Consider the following 25265-nt stretch of genomic DNA (forward strand, 5'->3'; position numbering starts at 1 on the left):
TCAAGAATCTCCTAATGGGATATGAAATTTCTGGACAAACCATCTCACCCATGTCACTCAACAGTGTTTTGGATTGAATTTGGGTAGGGGAGAAAGGAAAAAAAAATAAGGCAAGGGTTGCATGACTTAATTATTGCAACAGAGACAGAAAAATAAGTCCAGGTAACAAAACACTGTGAGACTAGGCATGCACGGCCCCATTCATCTCTTGCACGCATGCTAAGTCGCTTCAGTCATGTCTGACTCTTTGCAATCCTGTGGACTGTAGCCTGCCAGGCTCCTCTGTCCATTCACCTTTTAGTGCTCATCGTTTCACCTGTTACTTCATATGAAAATAGAAGACCTTATTTTTAATACTCTCAATCAATGTCTTTCTGGACCATCATCATCTCCATATTAAAAAAATACAACTCTCTTCTTGAAAAAGAAATCACTGCAAGCGGCTATAGCAGAAGGCATCTCTGCTTCTATTACTGAGATCTCCTGAGTGGCCATCCCTTCTCTATTCTAGATTGTCACTCAAAATAAAGTATATATTAGATTGTTCCTCATACTGTTTCATATTAAAATAATGTAAGGAAATATCTCCACAGTCAAGGCGGGCTCACAGCTCAGATCCAAAAGCTACTGCCTACCTGCATGCAACATAGACTGTATAATGTATTAATATTAAATTCAACGGTTGTTACCTTTTTGGCAATACTTTAATTTTATTCAGTGCAGAACTTGGCAATCAAGTGCAAGAAATGGCAGGAAGAAGTGTATATGTTAATCCTTAACTAAATTCCAACCCTTTTACTTTCTTTTTTTTTTTTTTTACTAATCACTTGTATTTATTTCAGGACATAATATACTATTTAGACCCAAGGACAATACTAAATCATAACCCTGTTAAATGATATTTTATTTTTGCGAAGATAGGTCCTTAAAAACTGGACAGATTAATAATATAACAAATATCAAAATCAGATGAAAAATACGTTATCGCTCTCATTCACTCTGTCCTAATGTTAAAGATATTACAAAGATACACAGATTATCATCATGCTGTTCTTTTGGGAGGCTATATTCAAACTGACAAAAAGGTGTTGTCAAAGGGATCTTTCTCTGATTTTTGCGAAGAAAAACAGTCCAAATTGTATTCTTAATGCTACGTGATTTAACTGTATCATACTTAGCACATGGTATTATTATTTCTCCTACTGGAGCAAGTTCTCATTTTCTCAAAGCCTTTCCCCCAGCTCTTCTAGAAATAAAGCTTAAACATCATTTGTTTCAAGCCTTCAAAATAAAGTTAACCTCATTTATACAGGTACCAGGTTGGTATACTCATATATACATTTTCCAAATTGCAGGCTAAGCAAAGGCATGCATTTAGAGCTGTATTAATATACTGAAGCAAAAGACAATCCAACTTAATATCAAGAGAAATTGTGACCTTCCATGTAGTGTTTGATAGAGAAAACACTGATTCTGACACATTGTCTTATTTTATTCAAATAGCAGTCTGCTCACACATGGTCCAAGAACACTTGAATAATAAAGCAAATATAATCACATGTTAAAAATTGGTCTTCAAACATCATAGCCAATGATGCCACGCTTGCCTATGATCTCGCCAACATAAAACCACATCCACACCTCAGTGGCCACCAAACCATTCAGTAGAGCTTCCTTAACAGTGAGCTGTTTGAAGCTACCGGTTTTAGCACTGTTGATAATTTTTTTCAAGCTCTGAATTGCTGTAGGGATCTCAGCAGGGGTTGGAGGAACCAGCTCAACCTTGGCATAGTACCAAAACGTGGCCAATCGAGGCTTCGAGTAAGTCACAGCAGCGTTGACCAGCGCCGGGGCCTTCTCCGCGAGGTTACGGACAAACTGGGCCATGGTACTAGGACGGAGAGCCCGTCACCCCAACTGCTACTTTCTTTTGTGATGGAAAAAAAAATCCTATTTGGTAACTGGGAGGAATGGAGGAACACAAAAGTCAGTTCCCTTAATTACAATAATGCCTCAAGAATTTGTCAAACCTAGGCCAAAGTCAGGTACATTGAATTCTAAATATCTTCCTTTGTGTGTAGTGTAGAAACACAAGCACCTTGCACTTCAAGTCATCATTGTATAGGTTGCTTTAAAATCCCAAGTATCTACTAATTGCATTTTTCCTAGGAATGAAGGCAGTTATTATGAGCTTTGCTGGTATTCCCACTATACAGATGAAATACTGAAATACAGCTAGGAAAGACACTGAATTCAGAGAACATAGCTGATACTTCACTTTATAGTGAAGAAATAAACTTGACTTGATCAAGGGAGCCCAGATCATGACACTCAAGGAGGGAAGTTAGCAAACCTTTAAACAAAATAATTGACATAAATATGGGACTTTCCCCCCTTAGGTAGTTGCTTCAACTCTCCACCTCACTTTACTTAGAAAGATAAAAATTATGTGATCATTTTAATAACCAGCATGTAAAATTCTAAATCACCACTCCATTTCTTTGCCTTTATAAAATATGGATTCATTTTCTCTCTTCAATTATCTTCCTTGCCAGAGCTATAGAAAGTTTGGAAATCTGAGAAAACTGGAAACCTGGGAAGAAAAAAATAAACCATCACATAGTAAATCTGACATCTTGGTTGGTAGTTTGTTCTCAAATTCTATACAATTAAAGATAATTAAAATCCAAGTTAAATGGATTTGGCCATTAAGCTTGCCTAATAAAATTCAATAGTGTACAAAAACATAGACTGGGTTATAATTTGGGCTTCCCTGGTGACTCAGAAGGTAAAGAATCAGCCTGCAATGCAGGAGATCTGGGTTCGATCCCTGAGCTGGGAAGATCCCATATAGAACCCACTCCAGTATTCTTGCCTGGAGAATCCCATGGACACAGGAGCCTGGAAGGCTATAGTCCATGTGGTCACAAAAAGTCGGATATAACCGAGTGACTAAGTACAACAGCACAGCACAGGGTTATAATTTAAAATATCACACATAATCAGACTCCATGCAGCTGCTTTTATTAGGAGGAAAGAAAAAACCTTAGAAAAATCTATTGCTGGAAAAAGTGACAGGATTAAGCCCTCCAAAAGTCACTTTATTAAACCATTCTTCTTACCACTTTCAATTTAAATGTTATCTTCCATTTAAATCTGAAGGGTCATATTTTTAACTGTCTTTCCTAATCTAACTAACACCTATCTGCCAAAAAAAACCAAAATTTACATTTACAGACATTACTGACACTGACAAAATCACCAAGGGAAACTTAATGCTTCTTTTATTTTAGTGTAGGATGTCAGCTGTGGATTTTGCCCAGTTCCTAGATCACTAGCTGTTACCCTACTCTTTATCTCCCCTGATGGTCAGCATTTCAAAAGTGACAATTGTTGACATAGTGTATGAATACCTTTGTGCCTTCTGCAGACATTTTAAACATTTAGCCAATTTGATGAAATGCTCAATTTTTAAGGGGCAATGACATTGTCTCTCTCTTGACTGGTTTACACTGGGAATAACATCAGTATATCTTTTTTGTCAAAATACAAATATTCATTATAAGCTTGTTTATCAACTAAAACCATAAAAACTATGGTCATTATTTCCACTATTTTTCTAAATCCCTATACCTACTCTTAAAAGAAAAAAACTGAGGCGGGGACTAAACCTGCATATCCCTGTAAGCACACCGCTTGAATGAAGGTACAGAAAAACTCCTTCACAGCACTGGACAGGGAGAAACAATTCCCTCCTTAGAGATTAATGCTGTTATTGAAATGAAAATTACTTCAAATGACAACAGTAATTACATCAACACTATATCATTTATTGAGAATGGTTGATGCTCACTAGGTGCTTACCAAGTGCCAGGTACTGTGTGAAGCACTGTATACATATTATCTCATTTGAGCCTCTCAATAACGTGTAAGGAAGATATTATTATTATCCCTATTTTACAGATGAAGAAACTGAGACTTAAAGTTAAATAACTTGCCCAAGATCATGTATCTGCCAAGTGGCCAAAACTGGGTTCAAAGTTGGGTGGTCTGTCTCCAGAGTCTATCTCTTACCCTCTATAGCCTCTCTGATAACACACACACACACAGCCCTTTCTCACTTGTATTTTATACGTTTATCAAGTATTGCACATCCATCCTGTCAATGCTCAAAACACCTCTATTGGCCTGCCCAGAGGTAGCAAAGCCTGTCTGAACATTTCTAGGGACACAGAAGCAACCATGATGCATGGCAGAGCCCTTTGAATATGTGCCTGACACACAGGGCTCCCATCCCTGCTCCAAAATTTATTGGCTGTGTGACCATGGGCAAATGACTTAACCTCTCTGAGCTTTATTTTCTTCACCTGCACTAAGGGTTTCATAGTTCAGCCTTGCATTCCCCCTGTGTCTCTATTCCTAAGATAATGTATGTAAAGGTGCTTTTGTTAACTGCAAAAGCAGTGGAAATGAGATCCTTAATGTGAGAGTCACAGAAAGGCTGTGGATGGTTTGTATGTTTGTATATGCATTTTTGTGTGGGAAGACTGACCTTGGTTTTCATCAGATTGCCCCAAATAAGGTGAAAAACTGCTACAGTGTATATTATATACAGTATACTCATTTTGTCTTAAAGTGACTAGAGAAGAAAAGAGTTCCTTTATTGGAGACCATTCTGTGTCCCCATGGTTTCTTTTATACATCTACTGGACCTCATTGAAAGAAGACAACCATAGGAAACAAGCATGTTACCACTTCCACATGCCAGCTTTCCCAAGGTTTAACAGCTCTCTCTCCTCATCTCTGCTTCCAAGCCTTAGCGTCTCAGTCACTAACTCATTCATTCAAGATGTATTAAATGTCCAATTTAAGCAGAAACACTAGGGACACAGCAGAGAACAGCACACTCTATCTCATGAAACTTGAGTCTAGTAAAGAAAACAGATAAAGTTTAGCCTTGTGAGTGGCAAGTGAGTTCCAGGAATAAAGTGTGGAGTCCTGCAGAAGCTCAGGTGATTTCTGTATCTTTTTCCTATAGAGAATGGTGGAGTCCTTCCCTAGCCTAGTCACTTTTCTCCCAATGCACTTGGTTTGTCTGGATGTTCCTTTTAAAATGAATCAGAAAAAGCGCAGAGGTGTATTATAATCAGCATGGCAAGGAATGTCTCCATCATTACAGACCCTAAACTTCAATTAATATAGGCTAACATCAACTCATTACATTTCCTCAATTCTGAGTTTCATGATTTCTCCATTTTAATATATCTGAAAGTGAGAGAGAACAGAATGCATTCAGTGTGAAACATTTTATCAGGTGCAACAGAGATCATTTGGGGTCAAGTTGTAAGCTATGGACAGAATCTTTAAATGGTGGAAATATGGCAACCACATCTTGCACTCATGACTCATAGATGATGAAGCATGAACTCTTTAAAATGTTGGACATACCATCTTGAGTCGTATGCGCCACGTCTTCCAATTGCTTTCAGGTGCCAAATGGGCAGATAGTTTCACATATATAATAACTATCTACTAGCTTATCTCCCTCGAACAAACTGTGAGCCTCTCCAGGGTGTGGCCAAGCCTGATTTGGCTCCCCATGTCCATCACCGAGCACAATTCCCCCAATATAGGTGTGGGAAAGTTTTAAGGAAGATGTTAATTCATAGGCTTACTATGGACTAAAACTCTAGCCCCTTTTCCTTTGGGTTGCTAGAGTCGTTTCTTCCACCTGGTACTTGCACAATTAGCTTCAAAATCTAGTTCAAATACTACCCTGTCTACAAATCCTTCCTTAATTATCCCTGACAGAAAGGGCCTCCCTCTTCTCTAAACTGACTCCTGACAGTTTCCATGAGGCTTCAACAAAAACTCATCAGCAAGCAGAAGCAGGTTCAACTAGAATTCTGTTTCTCAGCTTGTCTGTGACAAAGCACACTGAGAAACACTATATTTTAGACAGTCCACTTAAAATAATTGAAAAAAATTTTAAAACCCTCAAAGTATGCGGATGGCAATGGCCTCGCAATCACTATTTCTCTGTGCTTAGGAATACACCCACAATCATGGCACACCCATGTGGTCCTATGAATGGAACTATTTACTGGTCTGATGGCTTATACTGTTAAATACTCCCAAAGCCAAATTCTTAAATTTCCTAGGCATCACACTATCGTTCCTTGGTACTGCCATGAAATTATGGTCATGTAACTATAAAGCTATGACAAACCTAGACAGTATATTAAAAAGCAGACATCATTTTGCCAACAAATGTCCGTATTTTAAAACTATGGGTTTTCCAGTATTCGTGGATGGTTGTGAGAGTTGGACCATAAAGAAGGCTTAGAGTGCCGAAGAATTGATGCTTTTGAACTGTGGTGCTAGAGAAGACTCTTGAGAGTTCCTTGGACAGCAAGGAGATCAAACTAGTCAATCCTAAAGGAAATCAATCCTGAATATTCATTGGGAGGACTGATGCTGAAGCTGAAACTCCAATACTTTGGCTACCTGATACAAAGAATTGACTCATTGGAAAAGACCCTGATGCTGGGAAAGATTGAAGGCAGGAGGAGAAGGGGGCAACAGAGGATGAGATGGTTGGATGGCATCACCAACTCAATGGACATGAGTTTGAGCAAACTCCAAGAGATAGTGAAGGACAGGGAAGCCTGGCATGCTACAGCCCATGGGGTCACAAAGAGTCAGACACAACTTAGTGACTGAACAACAACAACTCTTCCTCTGGATCAGGAGGAGTCTGTGAAATATGATCTTCTGAGAGAAACACTTAGACTCCTGATGCCTTAGAGATAAAGATGTGCCCTGAGAAGTCTTATAATATAAAACAGCAACACCTGCAACTTTGCAGAAAAGCAGCTTCAAATATAGAATTCTCAAATTCCCAGAGTGCTGAGTCAGGATGTGGCAGTGAGCGGAGGACCAAGCCCTTGTCCCCAGACTACCCTTCTTCCTTTCCCATTCCTCCCTGAGCTGCATCATTACATGAGGACCCTCATGTCCTCCCACATGGAGACCCCAGCCTGCATGTTTAAGCTCCAACCATTGTGACCCACCCTAGAGAAGGCAATGGCTACCCACTCCAGTATTCTTGCCTGGAGAATCCCATGGACAGAGGAGTCTAGCGGGCTACAGTCCATGGAGTCATAAAGAGTCGGACATGACTAAGCCCACTGTGCAGCTAAGCACATTGTGACCCAGGAACTTTATTCCTAGGTACATACATGAGAGGATCAAAAATGCATGTCCACACAAAAATGTATACACGAATATTCACAGTGAATATACACCACTATTCACAATAACCAAAAGGTAGAAGCAAGCCACATGTTCATCAACTGATGGTTAAATAAACAAAAGGTGGTCTACCCATACAACAGAATATTATTTAACTGAGGAAAGGAATGAAGTTCTAATACATGCTACAACATGGATGAACCTCGAAAACATGTTAAGTGAAAGAGACCAGTCACAAAAGAGTGCATATTTTACGATTCCATTTGTATAAAATATCCAGAATAGGCAAATCCATAGACACACACACCAGATTAGTGGTTACCAGGGATTGGGAACAGGAGGGATTAAGAGGTGATTGCTTACTTTGTATGAGTTTCCATCTGTGGTGGTGAAATAGTTCTAGAACTAGATAGCAGTAATGGTTGCACAACCCTATGAATGTACTAAAATGCTTACCCGAGTCCATTCAGGCTTCTAAAACCAAATATCACAGACTAGATAGCCTACAAACAACAGAAATTTATTTCTCACTGTTCTAGAAGCTGGACATCCAAAATCAAACACCAGCATGGTCATGTTCTCCTGAGGACCCTTTTTGTGGCTTGTAGACTTTGCTGTCTCACTGAGTCCTCACATGGTGTAAAGGCCAAGGGTTTTCAGAACACTAATCCCATTCATGAGAGCTCCCCCTGCCCCACATGGTTTAAGCGCTTCCCAAAGACCTCACCTTTTAAGACCATCATATTTGGTGACCAGGATTTCTACACATGAATTTTGAGGGACCCATTTAGACCATAGCAAAACCATTGAATTTCACCTTAAAATGGTTTAAATGGTCATTTTTATGTTATTTGTGTTTTTGTTGTTGCTGTTCAGTCACTAAGTTGTGTCCGACTCTTTGCAACCCCATGGACTGCAGCACACCAGGCTCCTCTGTCCTCCACCATCTCTTGGAGTTTGCTCAGATTCATGTCCATTGAGTCAGTAATGCTATCTAACCACCTCATCTGCCACCCCTTCTCCTTTTGCCTTCAATCTTTCCCAGCATCAGGGTCTTTTCGCATCAGGTGGCCAAAGTATTGGAGCTTCAGCTTTAGCATCAGTCCTTCCAATGAATATTCAGGGTTGACTTCCTTTAGGATTGACTGGTTTGATCTCCTTGCTATCCAAGGGACTCTCAAGAGTCTTCTCCAGCACCACAACTCAACGCATCAATTTTTTGGCCCAAAGCCTTCTTTATGGTCCAACTCTCACATCTGTACATGACTACTGGAAAAACCATAGCTTTGACTATACAGACCTTTGTTGGTCCAAAGTGATGTCTCTGTTTTTTAATACGCTGTCTAGGTTTGTCATAGCTTTTCTTCCAAGGAGCAAGTGTCTTTTATTTTTTATTTTTTTTTCCATTTATTTTTATTAGTTGGAGGCTAATTACTTTACATCATTGCAGTAGTTTTTGTCATACATTGAAATGAATTAGCCATGGATTTACATGTATTCCCCATCCCGGTCCCCCCTCCCACCTCCCTCTCCACCCGATCCCTCTGGGTCTTCCCAGTGCACCAGGCCCGAGCACTTGTCTCATGCACCCAACCTGGGCTGGTGATCTGTTTCACCCTAGATAATATACATGTTTCGATGCTGTTCTCTTGAAACATCCCACCCTCGCCTTCTCCCAGAGTCCACAAGTCTGTTCTATACATCTGAGTCTCTTTTTCTGTTTTGCATATAGGGTTATCATTACCATCTTTCTAAAGTCCATATATATGTGTTAGTATACTGTAATGGTCTTTATCTTTCTGGCTTACTTCGCTCTGTATAATGGGCTCCAGTTTCATCCATCTCATTAGAACTGATTCAAATGAATTCTTTTTAATGGCTGAGTAATATTCCATGGTGTATATGTACCACAGCTTCCTCATCCATTCGTCTGCTGATGGGCATCTGGGTTGCTTCCATGTCCTGGCTATGATAAACAGTGCTGCAATGAACATTGGGGTGCACGTGTCTCTTTCAGATCTGGTTTCCTTGGTGTGTATACGCCAGTCAGGATGGCTGCTATCCAAAAGTCTACAAGCAATAAATGCTGGAGAGGGTGTGGAGAAAAGGGAACCCTCTTACACTGTTGGTGGGAAAGCAAATTAGTACTGCCACTATGGAAAACAGTGTGGAGATTTCTTAAAAAGCTGGAAATAGAGCAAGTGTCTTTTAATTTCATGGCTATAGTCTCCATCTGTAGTGATTTTGGAGCACAAGAAAATAAAATTTGTCACTTTTTCCACTTTTTCCCCTTCTATTTACCATGAAGTGATGGGACCAGATGCCATGATCTTGGGTTTTTGAATGTTGAATTTCAAGCCAGCTTTTCACTCTCTCTCTTCATCAAGATGCTCTTTAGTTCCTCTTCACTTTCTGCTATTAGAGTGGTATCATCTGCATATCTGAGGTTGTTGATACTTCTCCTGGCAATCTTGATTCCAGTTTGTGATTCATCCAGCCTGGCATTTCACATGATACACTGTGTATGTGTGTTTTACCACAATTTAAAACACAATCTCAAACTCATTTATGCAGATGTATTGATGACTGATAACCAAAAGCTTATATGTTTAAAATTTTAACATATGCTGAAAGCAGCTAATATTCCCTGAATTTCAACTATCTATTAATTATTTCACATATCTACAAACTCTCACAACTACCCTGTAAAGTGGTATTTATATGTCCATCTAAGAGATGAGAAAACTAAAAAGTGAACTGTTTCATCCAAGGTCACACAACTGTAAGTGGAAACACTAGTATTCAAATCCAGATAGGACTCCTAGGTTTACACTCCTGATTATGCTAAAGAAAGAGGCAGTGTGGTAGAATTTGGGGTATCCACCAGCATTTAGAAGGTTTGGAAAGCAGTGTGCCTCCCCTATGAGGAAATCAACTCACTTGGACATTCTACAACTGAAACAGTGGTCTCCAAACTTCCATAATCCTTATCTGTGATAAAATATGAACATGTGCTCCTAATATGTATGTATTTCATTGTATGTATTAAAGTATATACTTGAACCACTAACAAATTACATACTATCTATTGCTAAAGATCCATTTATTTCTTTTTAGGATCAGAGTAAATGCAAGTTTTAATATATCCTTTTTACTTTCCAGATGGTTCATCTTACACACACAGTTTAGGGGTGTAAATACTCTACTTTGGAGACCACTGCTCTGGAGAACGCAACTCCTGACTCGAATCACATAGTAAGTGATTTTATTGAAGAACCATTATTGATGACTCATTTAACACAAGGCTGTTCTTGTTATTTAGTCACTAAGTCGTGTCCAGCTCTTTTCGACCCTATGGACTGTAACCCACCAGGCTCCTCTGTCCATGGGACTCCCCAGGCAAGAATACTGGAGTGGGTTTGCCACTTCCTTCTCCAGGGGATCTTCCCAACCCAGGAAATGAACTCGTATCACCTACATTGCAGCCAAATTCTTTACCACTGAGCCACTGGGGAAGCCCAGCCTCCATGGATGGTGCATAATAAACCGAATAGTTTCTCTGTTGTTAAGTTACTCACAATCTAGAAAGGAATCAGTCACCTACATGGACTACTCCCATCCAAGGCAGACTGGGCTAAGTATTATAACAGACACAGATTAAATTCAAAAGGCCTTTAAAACCTGGCCACTAAATATGAAAGATAAGCTTTTATGTCAATTTCAGTACTAAGATGAAAAAAAAAAAGATGGAGATAAGTCAGATGTTGACTTATTCAAACATTCACATGTACTGATTTGGGGTACACACTGCATAGAATGCATCTGTATGGGTGTGTGTATGTAAAAAAAGACGTAATATTAATGTATATGCCAAGTTTGGGAAAACAGTTACAAGTGATTGAATGCATGAACAAGAGAATCTGATTTTAGAAAAGTTGTTAGTATTAATATGATTTTTATCCTCCAGAGCTTCTGATCAGTAAGCTTATTTGAAATGTGGCTTTTATCTTTATGTCTCAGCTAACTAAAACTCTTTTTTTAAAACAAATATTATTGGGCAATCACTAATGTATTTTAAGTAAATTAAACATACTATGTCCCATTTACTGCTTCATCATAGAGATGATTTGTAAGTCCTTGGAAATTTAGCAGATTTAAAAGAAAAATAACATTTTTCCAAATAAATACTTTCTCTGCTCTGCCTTAAAAATAAACTCCAATATGATTTATGAAATGTTCTTATTTCTGCTAGGTATTGTGATTTCTGAAATAATGAAGTGTAGTACTTGAAAATCACATTTAATTTACTCTGAGGGAAGCAAGCTAATGCTGTGCGAGGTTGCTGGGGAAACAGAAAAGCTTCTTTAGGTCAGTGTTGTAGCAGAGAAGTAAGCTGATATTTCACAATTTATTCATGGTCATAGCTCTAAACTCTTTCCTGATTTTTAACCACATATTCCTAATTTTACATTAAATATTCACATACCCCTTTAATCTGGTCTTATTTTTGGTAGCTGATGGAGATTTGTAAAGCAAAAAAAAAAAAAATCGAGAATTTAAGCTGCTCTTTATCACAATCCCTGTACATTTTAAGTTATTTTCCTAAAGCCCAATTCAATAAAAAATTACATCCGGTTTCAGAACCAGAGAAGCTAATTTTGGGCTATGGGAGCCCATTTATCATTAAACTTTTAGATGAAATAAAATAAGGGCCCTGGGCTTACAATGACTCTAATTATTCAGATAATTCACAAAAGCTCTGATTTATGCTAAATACTTAGCTTTAATTAGCCAGCAGCTACGTAAAGGAAGAGGGGGTCTTAAGATGAGTGTTGGAAAGAGAACATATGTGGCAGGAGCTATTAGTTGCTTTCCCAACACCCATTTTCCTTCCCTCCACTTTCTCCTATTCAGGCAGAACTAACTCTCACTATAGAAGCTGGATATGCCAGATACCCATATTCTAATCCTCTCCTGCTGCTAAGAAGTAAGCATGTGACTATTGCTTATCTAGCCAGTGGAACCCAAAGGAAGTTGGCTACGAAAGGTTTTCTTTCATAATTAAAAGAAAACATAAGAAATGTGCCCTATTCCTCTTCATTGGACATTTTTTCCTGCATAAGAAATCTGGAGCCACTGCAGCCATCTCGCAACCAAGAGGGGAGACACCATCATGCTGGGGCTGCTGAGAACGACAGGGTAGAAAGATGGAAGAAACCTAATAGCTCTGATGATATGGTTGAGCCACTGAATTAAGGAACCCTAGAACCGACCTACTTCTGAATGTGAGATAATAAAATGTCCTCATTATTTTAGCCACATTTAGTTGGATATTCTGTTAATTGCAGTCAAAAGAATCCTAGCTGTGAAAAACATGGTTGATTTTTCCTGTGTATTCTCCAAAGTCACTAAATTGACTTCTTTTCATTTAAAAAAAAGTCAGAGTTTGGAAAAACTTTTAAAAATTTATGGATTTTAAAGTTGGCAGGACAATCATCTGTGGCATTTGTTTTCCCAAACTTCACTCATTCCAGCTCCACACAGGTAGATAACAGCTACTGTAGTGAGACACTTTTGCTGATAAACTCCTACTGTCACTCGAGTGTCTTAGGGAAGAGAGAGGCAAAGCAAGAAAGAGACTGAGAGACAGACCTATACTCATATCCTCATTCTACAGATGAGGAAACTAAGGGCCAAGTGGTTTTTAAGGGTCACCTAAAGCAACCCCTAACAAGGGATGAAGTGTGAAGGGAGATTTCAAGGAAGGAAAGAGTACATCACTCCAAAAGATGAACAAAACCGTATGACCTGGCAGGCCCTGGACTGGGGCCCATTAGTGAATGCTGAACCGGAAACATCTATACAGAGGCAGCAGAAAGCCCTGATGCATCCGTTTGTCTGCTTTTCAAGCTCAAACTCTCTGTCTGACATCCAAGGCTCTCTGCAGCCTGGCAGAGGCCCTCTGAAAGTTTTGCTGAATTTCTCCCTTCTTGCCACCACTCTCTTGCTCTTTACTGTCCCATGAAAATACCAGGTTCGTCTGGCCTGCCTCCTCCCTAGCCTCAAATGCCCTCTATTTTTATCCATTGGCCTTCCAAATCCTATTCATCTTTCAAGGTGTCATGTAAACATCAGTGCATGTGTCATTTGCTGGTGACAGCAACAAATTATTCCTGTAATCTCTGTCTTTATACATGTACAACATGTTATTTGCTCAAAACTTATAATTAAGGTAAATTTTATAAGGAAAATAAAACATAAGGGCTATCAAGTAAAACTGAAACCAGTGAAGTCGTTACCAATCTATGTATTGGGTTGGCAAAAAAGTTCGTTTGGGTTACAGAAAAACCCAAACAAATTTTTTTGGCCAAACCAATGATTATGCAGCATGAAACACTTTATATCTCTCTGATTTTAAGGACATCAAAAAAGGCTCAAAGCAAACTATTTTGTTTGGTCATATTATATTTCAGTCAAAACCGAGAACAAAATTGTAGGAGGAAATAAAGTGAAAAAATGCAGGACAACAATTAAACTACTGATTTAGAACAACATACAGAATCAGAGCTGAAAATTTTGGGAGATCACTTCACCCACTGCCTCATCTTACATGAGGGGAAACTGAGGTCAAGGGGGGAAATGTGGTTTAATTTCCCATCCAGTGACCTTTACTTTTTGTCCCCAAAGGTGGAATTTAGAACCTCCATAATAGCAGCTATCTACAAATCTTAGAAGTTGTCACTGTTCCAACTATCTAAACTCATGTTGTTGTTGCTGTTGTTGGACTGTAGCCCACCAGGCTCCTCAGTGGGGGATTTCCCAGGCAAGAATACTGGAGTGGGTTGACATTTCCTTCTCCAGGGAATCTTCCCAACCCAGGGATCAAACCCGCATCTCCTGTGGTCTCCTGCATTGGCAGGCAGATTCTTTACCACTGAGCCACCTGGGAAGCCCAGAAACTCTCGTTGCCTTTGGCCAAATGCACTGCAGCCTTGATCTTTTTTCTTAAGACTTTTTTTTCCATAAAAATTTCTACTATCATCTGTTCCTCATACCTTGAATACTAATGGCACGGACATAAAAATAAGACACCACTCTATTGTCACAACAAATAAGATTCCAAGTTAAAAACAGAAACAAAAACAGATGATGTCAGTGGATAGATAAAACTTCATGCGTCCCTAAGTGATATAAAACTCCAAACATTATGAGAGAGAACACGAAGCAGCATTATTTTGATTTTAGTCTTAGAGTTGATACATTTAAATAAAAATACAAATAAAGTCAGTGTCACTTTGTGGAAACTGCTGTACTAAATGGCAAGAAACTGGTTCAGTTCTGGATTGTTTCCAGCTATACTTTTGGCTTGTTTATGACTTTGGTGAACAGTTCTGCTTTTGTAAATGGATATTTTTCAAACTAGGCTCTGCAGATGTGTCAGGGGAGATGATTCGTCCATTGCTATTAGAATATTCTAATTTTGTATTTTCATTTCTATGATAATTTATTTTAAAGTTTCCAAAGGTATAGTCTTGCGATCAAGTGCTGCCATGCTATTTTTCTGCCCATTTATGTGTTTGTGTTAACCAACTGAATGGAAACCAAGTGTTGTTAAAATTGTTAGAAGCCATATTAAAAAAAAATAGCCCACAAAGGTGGACGTGTTAGACAAAAGATGGGTTCTTGCCAAACAAAGACACTCTATAGGATGCAGGTGTCCTTCTTTGACTAGAAGAAAGGAGATGGAGAAGGGAATAATCACATGTGTTTTATGAATAAGGAGTTTATACCTAATTTTATGTGTATTACTTAAAATATATATCTATATAGAAATATACATGTCACATTACACTATTTATATTATTACACTCTTGTTTTAACAGCATTCTGAAAATGATTCAAGTCAACACTGGAGATTAGTAAGAATTTTTTCCCCTTTAAAAGTGATCTCTACATTACTCAGTTGAGAAAAACAGGCTTAAATGATCTCTCAGCCCCCTGTGGCTCTGACATTCCATGTGTCCATTACAAGTGACTCAGAAATCCTATTGACAGAGCCCGTGTGAATTGAACTGGGGAATTAAACAATATCCAATGAGTGTTCCCCTTTTTCTAGTATATCATCCAAAAATACAGACTAGAAAAAAAATGACTTTCCTAAAATTTCCAATTATAGACAATATCCCAAATTGAAAACAAAATTGAGGAAATGAACAGTGTTGTGAATGAGGCAGCTTCTTGGAGTTGGTTGAAATTTCTTTTAGCAGTCATCTTGGCGATATTTTTCATGAAGGACGAATGCTTGACTCACTGTAGCTGGCACAGAAAGCATTAAAGAGGCTGAGAAGGAAGCAAGATATTTCCCTTCCCCGTTTCACAATCTGCAATGCTATCTAACAAAGTGGGTTTTTTAAAAAATTTAAATGGAAAACTCGATATTAGAAACCATGGGACAAGCGTTGTTTGTGAATTACTCGGTCATTCACAGTAAGAGTGCGTGTCTCCCTTTTCTTCCTCATTCGTCACCCGGAGACCCCCAGTCTGGATACATTCTTGACGAGTAATATTTTTTATAGTGTTCTTATAAGCGATTGCTTGCAGCATCTTATAGTCTTATCTCAGCTTGTGCAGCTTCTCATTAATATTCTGCACATATGGAAGAGTTTTCTATATCATTGTCCATTAACAAGGAGAATAATCACTCATTCAGTTATCAAGCAGTCAGCAAGGACCTGGCCTTGCGCCCTTAGTGCAAAGAATCATGGGATATCAAGAAGGGTAAATGTGGTTGACATTATGATAGTTACATTTTTTATATAATTAGAGTTCTATAACCAGTTGATCAAAGATAAGCAAAGAAGTATTAAAGTCTTTTAGGACTTAGAGACCATATTAGTGACTCTTTACGTCGTAGTAGCATGACAAAAATCATATTTCAGCTGATACATACCAATGAGCATTCTTTTATACAAACACGAAAAGGTCATAAGTTTACATAGAAATGACACATTATTACAAAATAGCCTTTAAAGAGAAGTGAGTTAAGCGATACTAAGAAAATTCAAAATGGAAATAGGACTGGACACAAGGAAAGAAGCATAAAACATCTAACTGACTGAACTACTCTCAGAGGCAGAAAGTTCTGAATGACTCAGCTCAGAACAAAGCTTGGGATGGACATGTACACACTGCTATACTTAAAATGGATAACCAACAAGGACCTACTGTATAGCACAGGGAACTCTGCTCAATGTTATGTGGTAGCCTGGATGGGAGGGGAGTTTGGGGGAGAATGGATACATGTATATGTATGGCTGAGTCCCTTTGCTGTTCACCTGAAACTATCACAACATTGTTAATTGGCTATACTCCAATATAAAATAAAAAGTTTAAATAAATAAATATTGCTACTGTGATTTAAAAAATAAATTAACTTATGCATTAAAAAAATAGCCCTTCCAGCACCGTTGTAGTCAACATTTAGCCATTCAGGCCCTTTTCACTTCTACAATAACTGAATCTCTGTATAGATATCTGGTAAATAACACATACATATATATATGTGTGTGTGTGTATGTGTGTGTGTGTGTGTGTATCAGTGTCAGCAATACTAAGGAAGGGAGGGGACACTTTTGACATGTATGACTCTAAAAGGTGATGTGAACTCTTCCACATATAGTTTTTTACTTCAGAGCGGGATGGTAGCAAATCAATTATCAATTGTCAAAGTCCTCCCATTCAGGTTACTGTGCCCATCCAGATGAGGTGATAGAGATCTGTGAAAAGGAGTGGTCACCAGAAATGGATAAAAATGGACAAATGCAAGAGTTAGATCAAAAAAGAAATGGTGGGATCTGGAAGCTGATTGGCCATGGGTATAAAGAGAGATTGGCCACGGTGTCCCAGGGTGGGGAAATCTTTGAACTTCTAGGTGAAAGATGTAGGTTCTCTTTCCTGTCTTTCTACTTGTGTTATCTCATTGTTGTTCAGTCGCTAAGTTGTGTCCCAACTCCAACCCCATGGACTGCAGCTTGAGCAACTCTTTCCATATGTCGGCAAACTAGTTTCTCACATATAAAACTGAGATAACTATATCACTTCTGGGGTAGGAATCAGATGAGTTTACATAAATTAAATGTTCAGACAGAGGAAGAAAAAAACTGTATGATTTCACTTAGATGTGGCATATAAAGAAACCAAATCAAAACAAAATGAAAACAGACTTATAGACACAGAGAATGAACAGGTGGTTGCCAGTGGGGAGGAGGTGGGGGGAGGCAAAATAGGTGAAGAGAATTAAGAAGCACAAGTCTCCAGTTATGTAATAATTAAGTCACAGGGATGTAATATACAGCATAAGGAATATGGTCAATAATATTGTAATAACTTCATATGGAGACAGATGGTTACTAGGTTATTGTGGTGTATGCATATGTCAAATCACTATGTAGTACATCTGAAACTAACATAATATTGTACATCAACTGTATTTCAAGTTTCATAAAAAGGAAAATACTTTTCCAAGTTCATACTGTTAAACAATGTAGGGGATAATATTGGCGACACCACAGAGCTTGGCAATGATACGAGCCTTCACCACCACCCAACAGTGCCAGGTGGAGCTAGTCAACCACAAATTCAATATTCCATGAAAATATTCTTTAGGAATAAAGGTGAAATGAGGACATTGTCAGACAAAGGAAAACTACGAATCTGTTCCCAAAAAAGTTATCATTAAAGGACGGTTTTAGGAAAATGTCTAAATAGAAAGAAATTGTTGCAGAAGAAGGTTTGGAACTTCAGAAAAGAAATAAGAACAGCAGAATGGGTAAACATAATAAACTATCTTTTTCCCATGAGTTTGTTAAATCATTTTTTTTTCTTTAGCCTATTGATACAGCAGACCACATTGACTGATTTTTGCCTATTGAACAAATCTTGTAAACCTGGAATAAATCCTACTTGGTCATGGTATGTAATTATTTTTATACATTGGAGGGTACAGTTGCTTAATATTTTGTGAAGGATTTTTGTGCCTAAAGTCATTCAAGATATTGGTCTGTCATTTTATTTTGTTTTGTTTGTACTGTTTATCTAGTTTTGCTATCAGAGGCCTATAAAAATGAATGAAAATTTCAACATATCAAAATGTGTGGGGTGCTGCCAAAATAGTAGAGAGAAGACAGTTTATAGAAGTAAATACTTATGTTAGAAACAAGTGAAGTTTGCAAATCAGTAATTTAAGTTTCTACCTCATGACACTAGAGGAAAAAGAGCAAAATAAAACCAAAGCAAACAGGAAAAAAATGGAATGATAAAGATACAGTCACAGAAATAGTATCTGTGGAAAACGAAGGGCTGATGGTACAAAAAGCCTTTTTTATAAGGGACTTGACCATTGGTGTATTTTGATATAGAGGGAGGTGTTTCTGCAATCAATCCTGTGCAGATACTGAGAGATGACTATAATTGCACCTAAAGATAAAATTAAAAATAAGAAAATAGAGAAAATCAATGAAAATGGCTCTTTTAAAAATTATTAAAATGTATAAACTTCTAAGAAGATTGATAAAGGTAGTTTTTAAAAAAGAAGATACAAATTGCCAACATCCAGAGTAAAACAAGGGGTATCACTATAAGCCCTGCAACTAATAAAAATAAAATAAGGAAATATGAAAGACTTCACACTCATAAATTTGGCAGCTAGAACAAACGGTTTTGAAAACTCAACCAACATGAAATACACAATCTGAGCCATCTTATAACCCATTAAAAATTGAATTCATAATTTAAAAGCTCCCCAAAGAGGAATTTCCACAGGGAAAACATACATTTTGACCTAAATCTCACATCTTATGCAAACATTAATTCAAAATGGATGATGCTCTTAGATGGAAAGTGGGAAATTATGACTTTTATAAAAACATAGGAGAAAAACTTTGATACCTAGGGCTAGGTGAAGAGTTCCTAGATTTGACATCAAAAGCATTATCAACAAAAGAAAATATTTTAAAATTTATGCCATCAAAATTTAAAACTTTTGTGCTTCAAACCTGAGAAGACAATGAAGACACAAGCCTACAGACTGGAAGAAAATATTTGCAAACCATATACCTGACAAAGATTTGTGTGAAGAATATACATATAAGTTCCAAAACACAACAGGAAAACAAACAAACAGACAAAAATAGACTAATTACAAAATAGGGGGGAAAATGTACATACATTTTACTGAAGATGACAAAACCAATGAAAAGATGTTCAACATCATTAGCCATGACGGAAAGGCAAATTAGAACCACACTATCACTACACACCTATCAGAATGACTAAAACAAAAATGGTGACACCACCAAATTCTGTCAAGGATACAGAGAAACTAGACCACTCGTATATTACTGGTGGGAATGTAAAATGGTACAGCCATACTGGAAAAAATTATGACTCTTTCTTACAAAGTTGCGCTTGCCATTACGATAAAACTCAGCATCTACCACAGAGAATGGAAAAGTTATGCTCACACAAAGCCCCTTAATCAAATGTCCATAATGGTTTTATTCCTACTAGTTTGGAAACTGGAAACAACCCATGTTGTTGTTTGAACAGTCAAACAAACCATGGTGCCATGGGATACTACTCAGCAATAAAAAATGAGTAACTACTGATACATGCAACGGCCTGAATGGATCTCTAGAGAATTAGGCTAAGTGAAAAAAAAAAATCCCCCAAAGGTTACATACCATATGCTTACATTTATATAAGTTCCTCAAACCAACAAAATTACAGAGAGAGAGAGATTAGTGGCTCCGAGGAGTTACAGAATTGGGTGCAGAGAAAAATGAGTTTGCCTATAAAGTTTGCCACAGGAGGGGTTCTTGTGGTGATGGCACTCTCTTATTCGTTGACTGCATGAATCAACTGTATAACTAAATACACACATGTGTAAAACTGGTGAAATCTGAATATGGCAGACATATTAATATCGATTTCCTGGTTGTGGTGTTGTGCTACACTTTTTGCAAATTGTTATCATTAGGGGAAACTGAGTAAAGGGTATACTAAGTTATATATCTTTATTATTTCTTACAACAGCATATGAACTTACAACTATACCAAAATAACATGACTTGGTAACTGAACAACAACAATATCTGTACACTAAAAGCTATATATATTGCAGAGAGGAATTAATTAAATAAACGGAGATATAAATCTTGTTCATGAATTGGAAGACTCAAAATTGTTAAAGATGTCAATTCTTCCTAAATCATTTATAGATTTAAAACCATCTTAATTGAACTTCCAGAAAAGGTTTTCATAGAAATTGATAGAATAATTATCACATTCATATAGAACTATAAAGAATCTGGAATGGCCAAAGGAACTTTTAAAAGAAGAACAAAGTTGGAAAGTTTCACTACTTGATTTCAAAGATTATTATAAAACAACAACAATCAAGGCAGTGTGGTACTGGCATAATGATAGAAATATTACCAGTGAAACAAAATAGAAGGTTCAGAAATAGACCCACACTTTATGTATATAAAGTGAAAATAAAAGCAAACTGCAAAACAATATGCATATAGGATGATCCTATTTATTTTTCAGATAACTATATATTTGACTGAGAACATATATGTATGTAAATACAGAGAAGAAAGTTTCAGGTATGCACATCAAAAATTATATTTTCCCCTATAATCTTTCTTTACATCTTTGCATATCATCCATTTATCTATCTCTAACAGAAATTGCTTCCTCTTTTATCTACACTTGATCACTTGGTGATCTCATCTAGTTTCATGACTTTGAATAATATCTATATACTGATAACTCCCAACACATCATCAGTGATATCAGTGAAAGTCACTTAGTCATGTCCGACTCTTTGTGACCCCAGGGAATATACAGCCCATGGAATTCTGCAGGCCAGAACACTGGAGTGGGTAGCCTTTCCCTTCTCAAGGGGATCTTCCCAACTCAGGGATCAAACCCAGGTCTCCTGCATTGCAGGTGGATTCTTTACCAGCTGAGACACAAGGGAAGCCCAAGAATACTGGAGTGGGTAGCCTATCCCTTCTCCAGTGGATCTTCCTGACCCAGGAATTGAACTGGGGTCTCCTGCATTGCAGGCAGATTCTTTACCAACTGAGCTATCAGGGAAGCCCACGTACATACCTCTCACTTAAACTCCAGATTTGTATACACAGCAGCTCTAAGTGCATGTGTAATAGCCATCTCACATTTATCAAGTCAAAAATCAAACTCCTGACTTCCTCCAAAACCTGCTCTTCCCACAGTCTTCCCCATATCAGTTGATAGGAATTTCATCCTTCCTAGTTACACAGATGAAAGACACTGGAGTCATTCTTTATTTCTAGCTTTCTCTCACATTCCATATACACCCCAGCAGCAAACCCTACTGATACTACCTTCAAAATATATGTATGATCCAACCAGTTCTCACCATCGTCCCTCACCTGGAGCATTGAAGTAACCTTCTAACTGGTCTCCCAAGTTGCAACCAACTCCCTATTCTTTATCAACACAGTAGCCAGAATAATGCTTTAAAAACTCAAGTTTGAGCATAGTAATCACACAACACATGCAAAATATTAGTCATAGTAAGAGAAATAATAATAATAACTATGTACAAAAATGTTTTATAAGAATGTATATTACTTCTTGCAATGGCAAAAACTTAGAAATAATCTAAATAGGTCAATAATTAGTTACTTTTTAAAGCCATGAAACACAAACTGATAATGCAATTGAAATAGACCTACATACATTAATATAAGAAATTCCCAAAGACACATTTTGGAAAACATAAAAGCAAATGGCAAAACAATATGCATACAAGATGACCCTATTAATTTTTTTTTGTTTGTTTTTAGTTGCTCAGCCATCTCCTATTCTTTGAGACACCCTGGACTGTAGCCTGCCAGGCTACTCTGTCCATGAGATTTTTCTGTGCATGAATTACTAGAGTGGGTTGCCATTTTCTCCCCCAGGGGATCTTCCTGATCCAGGGATCACACCTGTGTCTCCATGCATCCTGCACTGCAGGAGGATTCTTTACTGCTGAGCCTCTGGGGAAGCCCTATGAGTTAGAACATATATATGTATGTTACAGCATAGAAAAAGTTTCAGATATGCACACCAAAGTGTCATTAATACTGATCTCTGAGCAGGGAAATATTTATGAAGATATGGACAAGGAAAGATTGAAAAGTTTTTCCTTATTTTTTAATGTATACATTCATATATTTTAAAAATTAACAACAGTAATGCAATCATATGGTATTTCTGTTACAACTGTTATAATGACATTCAAAAACATAAAGGAAAACATGAACACAGTGAAGAGAGAAATGGTTGACAATCAAATGGAATTTCTTAAGAGGAAGAATAAAATATCTGGGAAACAAAACAATACCCTGGATGGAATACAGCAAATTAGAAATGTGAGAAGAAAGAATCAGTAAACTTTAAAACATGATGATAGAAACTATATGAAATAAAGCATAAAGATTTTAAAAAGACAAAAAAAAAAAGATTTTAAAAAGACAAATAAAATGAACAGAATATCAGCAACCTACAGGACAAATTCAAGCAGTCCTAACGTACGTATAATTGTGGTTCCCAAAAGCCAGTATACAGAAAAAAAAATTTGAGAAAATAAAGACCCTAAAATTTTCAAATTTTATAAAAACTATAAATCCACAGGTACAAGAAGCTCAATGAATTTGAGCAAGATAAACACAAAGAAACTCATACCAAACACATTATAATTAAATTCCTTTAAGCCAATGATAACAACAACAACAAAAATAAATGCAGGCAGAAAAAAAGCCATATTAGGTACAGAGAGACAGTTATGAATATAAGCAAACTTTTCATCATAGAATATTTCACCCAACAACTTCAGAATATATAGCCCTTTCAAATACATCAGGAACATGCATCTAGATAGACCATGTTATAGGTCATAAAACAATTTTCAATATATTTTAAATGATTCAAATCATAGAGTATTTTCTCTGACCAAAATAAATTTAAATTAGAAATCAAAAAGAGAACAACTATGTAGAACAGTAAAAATTCAGAAATTAGTTAACAAATTTAATAATCCATTGGCCAAAGAGGAAATCACATCAGATGTTAGAAAATATTTGAACTGAATGAAAATAAAAGCACAACATATCAAAATTTATGGTTTTCAAGTAACACATTATTTGGTGGCAAACATATAGCTTTAAATGCTGATATTAGAAAATTTAAAAGAGTTTAAAAGTCAATGACATAACTTTAAACTTTAAGAAACTGGAGAAAAAGCAAATTAAATTCTAATTAAGTAAAATTGAGGAGATAATAAGTGTATAAATCTATGAAAGACAAAGTCATAAGAAAACAAGGAGAAAATTAAGAAGACAAAAAATTGGTTCTTTTCAAAAAGTAAAATGGATAAGTGTTTAGCAAGAGTGATGAGAATAAAAAAGTAAACACAAACTCCCAATAAAGGAGTAAGACAGGAGACACCACTAGAGAACTTACAGGCATTCAAAGGCTAATAATTTAATATTACAAACAACTTCAACCCAATAAGTTCAATAACTTAGAAGAAATTGAAAATTACTTTAAAAACACAACTTCTGAAAGCTGACTCAAGAAGAAATACAAAATCTGAATAATCCTATATCCATGAAAGTGATAGAATTTGTAATAAAAATGTCCCTATAAGAAAAGAGTTCAGGTCCAGATGGTTTCACTGATAAATCTCATCAAACCCTTAAGGAAGAAACTATATCAATCTTACACAAACTCTATCAGAAAAGTAAAGGAGGAGGAAACACTGCTGAAGTCAGTTAACGAGGCCAGCATAATGCTGATTTCAAAACTTGTCAAAGACATTCCAAGAAAGGAAAATTTATCTTATGAAAATAGATGCAAATATCATTATCAAAACATTGCCATATTGCAGAGGTTGGCAAACTATAGCCCACAGGCCAAATCTGGCCTGCCACCTGTTTTTGTGAATAAAAGTTTTACCAGAACACAGCCATGTCCATTCAATTACGTATGGTCTCTGACTACAAAGGCCGAGTTACATAGTTGCCACAGAGGCCATATGGCCTATAAAATTGAAAGTATTTAACATCTGGTTCTTTACAGAAAAAAGTTTGCTGACCCATAGTATGTTGAATCCAGTAATACATCATCACCAATTGATGTGTATATGAGGAATGCAAGCTTGGTTTTACCTTCAAAATGAAACAATATAATTCACCATAATAAAGTAGAAAACACATATATTCATCTCAACAGATACAGAAAATCATTTGACAAAATTCAATACCCATTAATAATAAAAGTCTCAGTAAACTTGGTATTAAAGGACACATCCTCATTTAGATAAACAATATCAAGAAGAAGTCTTCAAGTATAACATCATATTTTGTGGTAAATATTGAACATCAATTCCCTAATACCAGTAACAAGATAAGAAGGTATGTTCCCACCACTTGTGTCAAAATTATACTGGACCTTCCAGCCATTGCAATAAGGCAAGTAAAAGAAATAAATGTCAGAAAACATAACTGCTTATGTAGACAACCCTAAGAAATCTAGAGAAAAATAAGGAAACAAACTAGGAAGTAAATGTATTAATATCATAGTATACCAGGTCAGTATACAAAACTCTGTTATTTTTTTCATATAGTTGGAGCACACAATTTGAAAATATATTTGAAAACAATTCATTTAACAAGCATCAAAATATGCATGAGACAGGCTGCTCAGGGCTGATGCACTGGGATGACCCTGAGGGATGGGATGGGGAGGGAGGTGGGAGGGGTGTTCAGGATGGGGAACACATGTACACCCATGGAGGATTCATGTCAATGTATGGCAAAAACCACTACAATATTGTAAAGTAATTAGCCTCCAATTAAAATAAATAAATTTTCAAAAATAGCATCAAAATTTTAAATGCTTAACAATAAATTTAA

At 36.9% G+C, this 25265-nt stretch overlaps 1 protein-coding gene across 1 annotated transcript; it reads right to left on the minus strand.

The window, feature by feature from the left end:
- Positions 1-793: 793 nt before the first annotated feature.
- LOC110144662 (ATP synthase subunit g, mitochondrial) lies at positions 794-1914 on the minus strand. The gene has a single exon (XM_070463273.1). It carries the CDS (start codon positions 1885-1887, stop codon positions 1576-1578), a length of 312 nt encoding a protein of 103 aa, XP_070319374.1. The 5' UTR covers positions 1888-1914; the 3' UTR covers positions 794-1575.
- Between the last annotated feature and the right edge of the window lie 23351 nt (positions 1915-25265).

This window comes from Odocoileus virginianus, unplaced genomic scaffold (assembly GCF_023699985.2).
Source record: "Odocoileus virginianus isolate 20LAN1187 ecotype Illinois unplaced genomic scaffold, Ovbor_1.2 Unplaced_Contig_1, whole genome shotgun sequence".
In the NCBI taxonomy this organism is placed as follows: domain Eukaryota; kingdom Metazoa; phylum Chordata; class Mammalia; order Artiodactyla; family Cervidae; genus Odocoileus; species Odocoileus virginianus.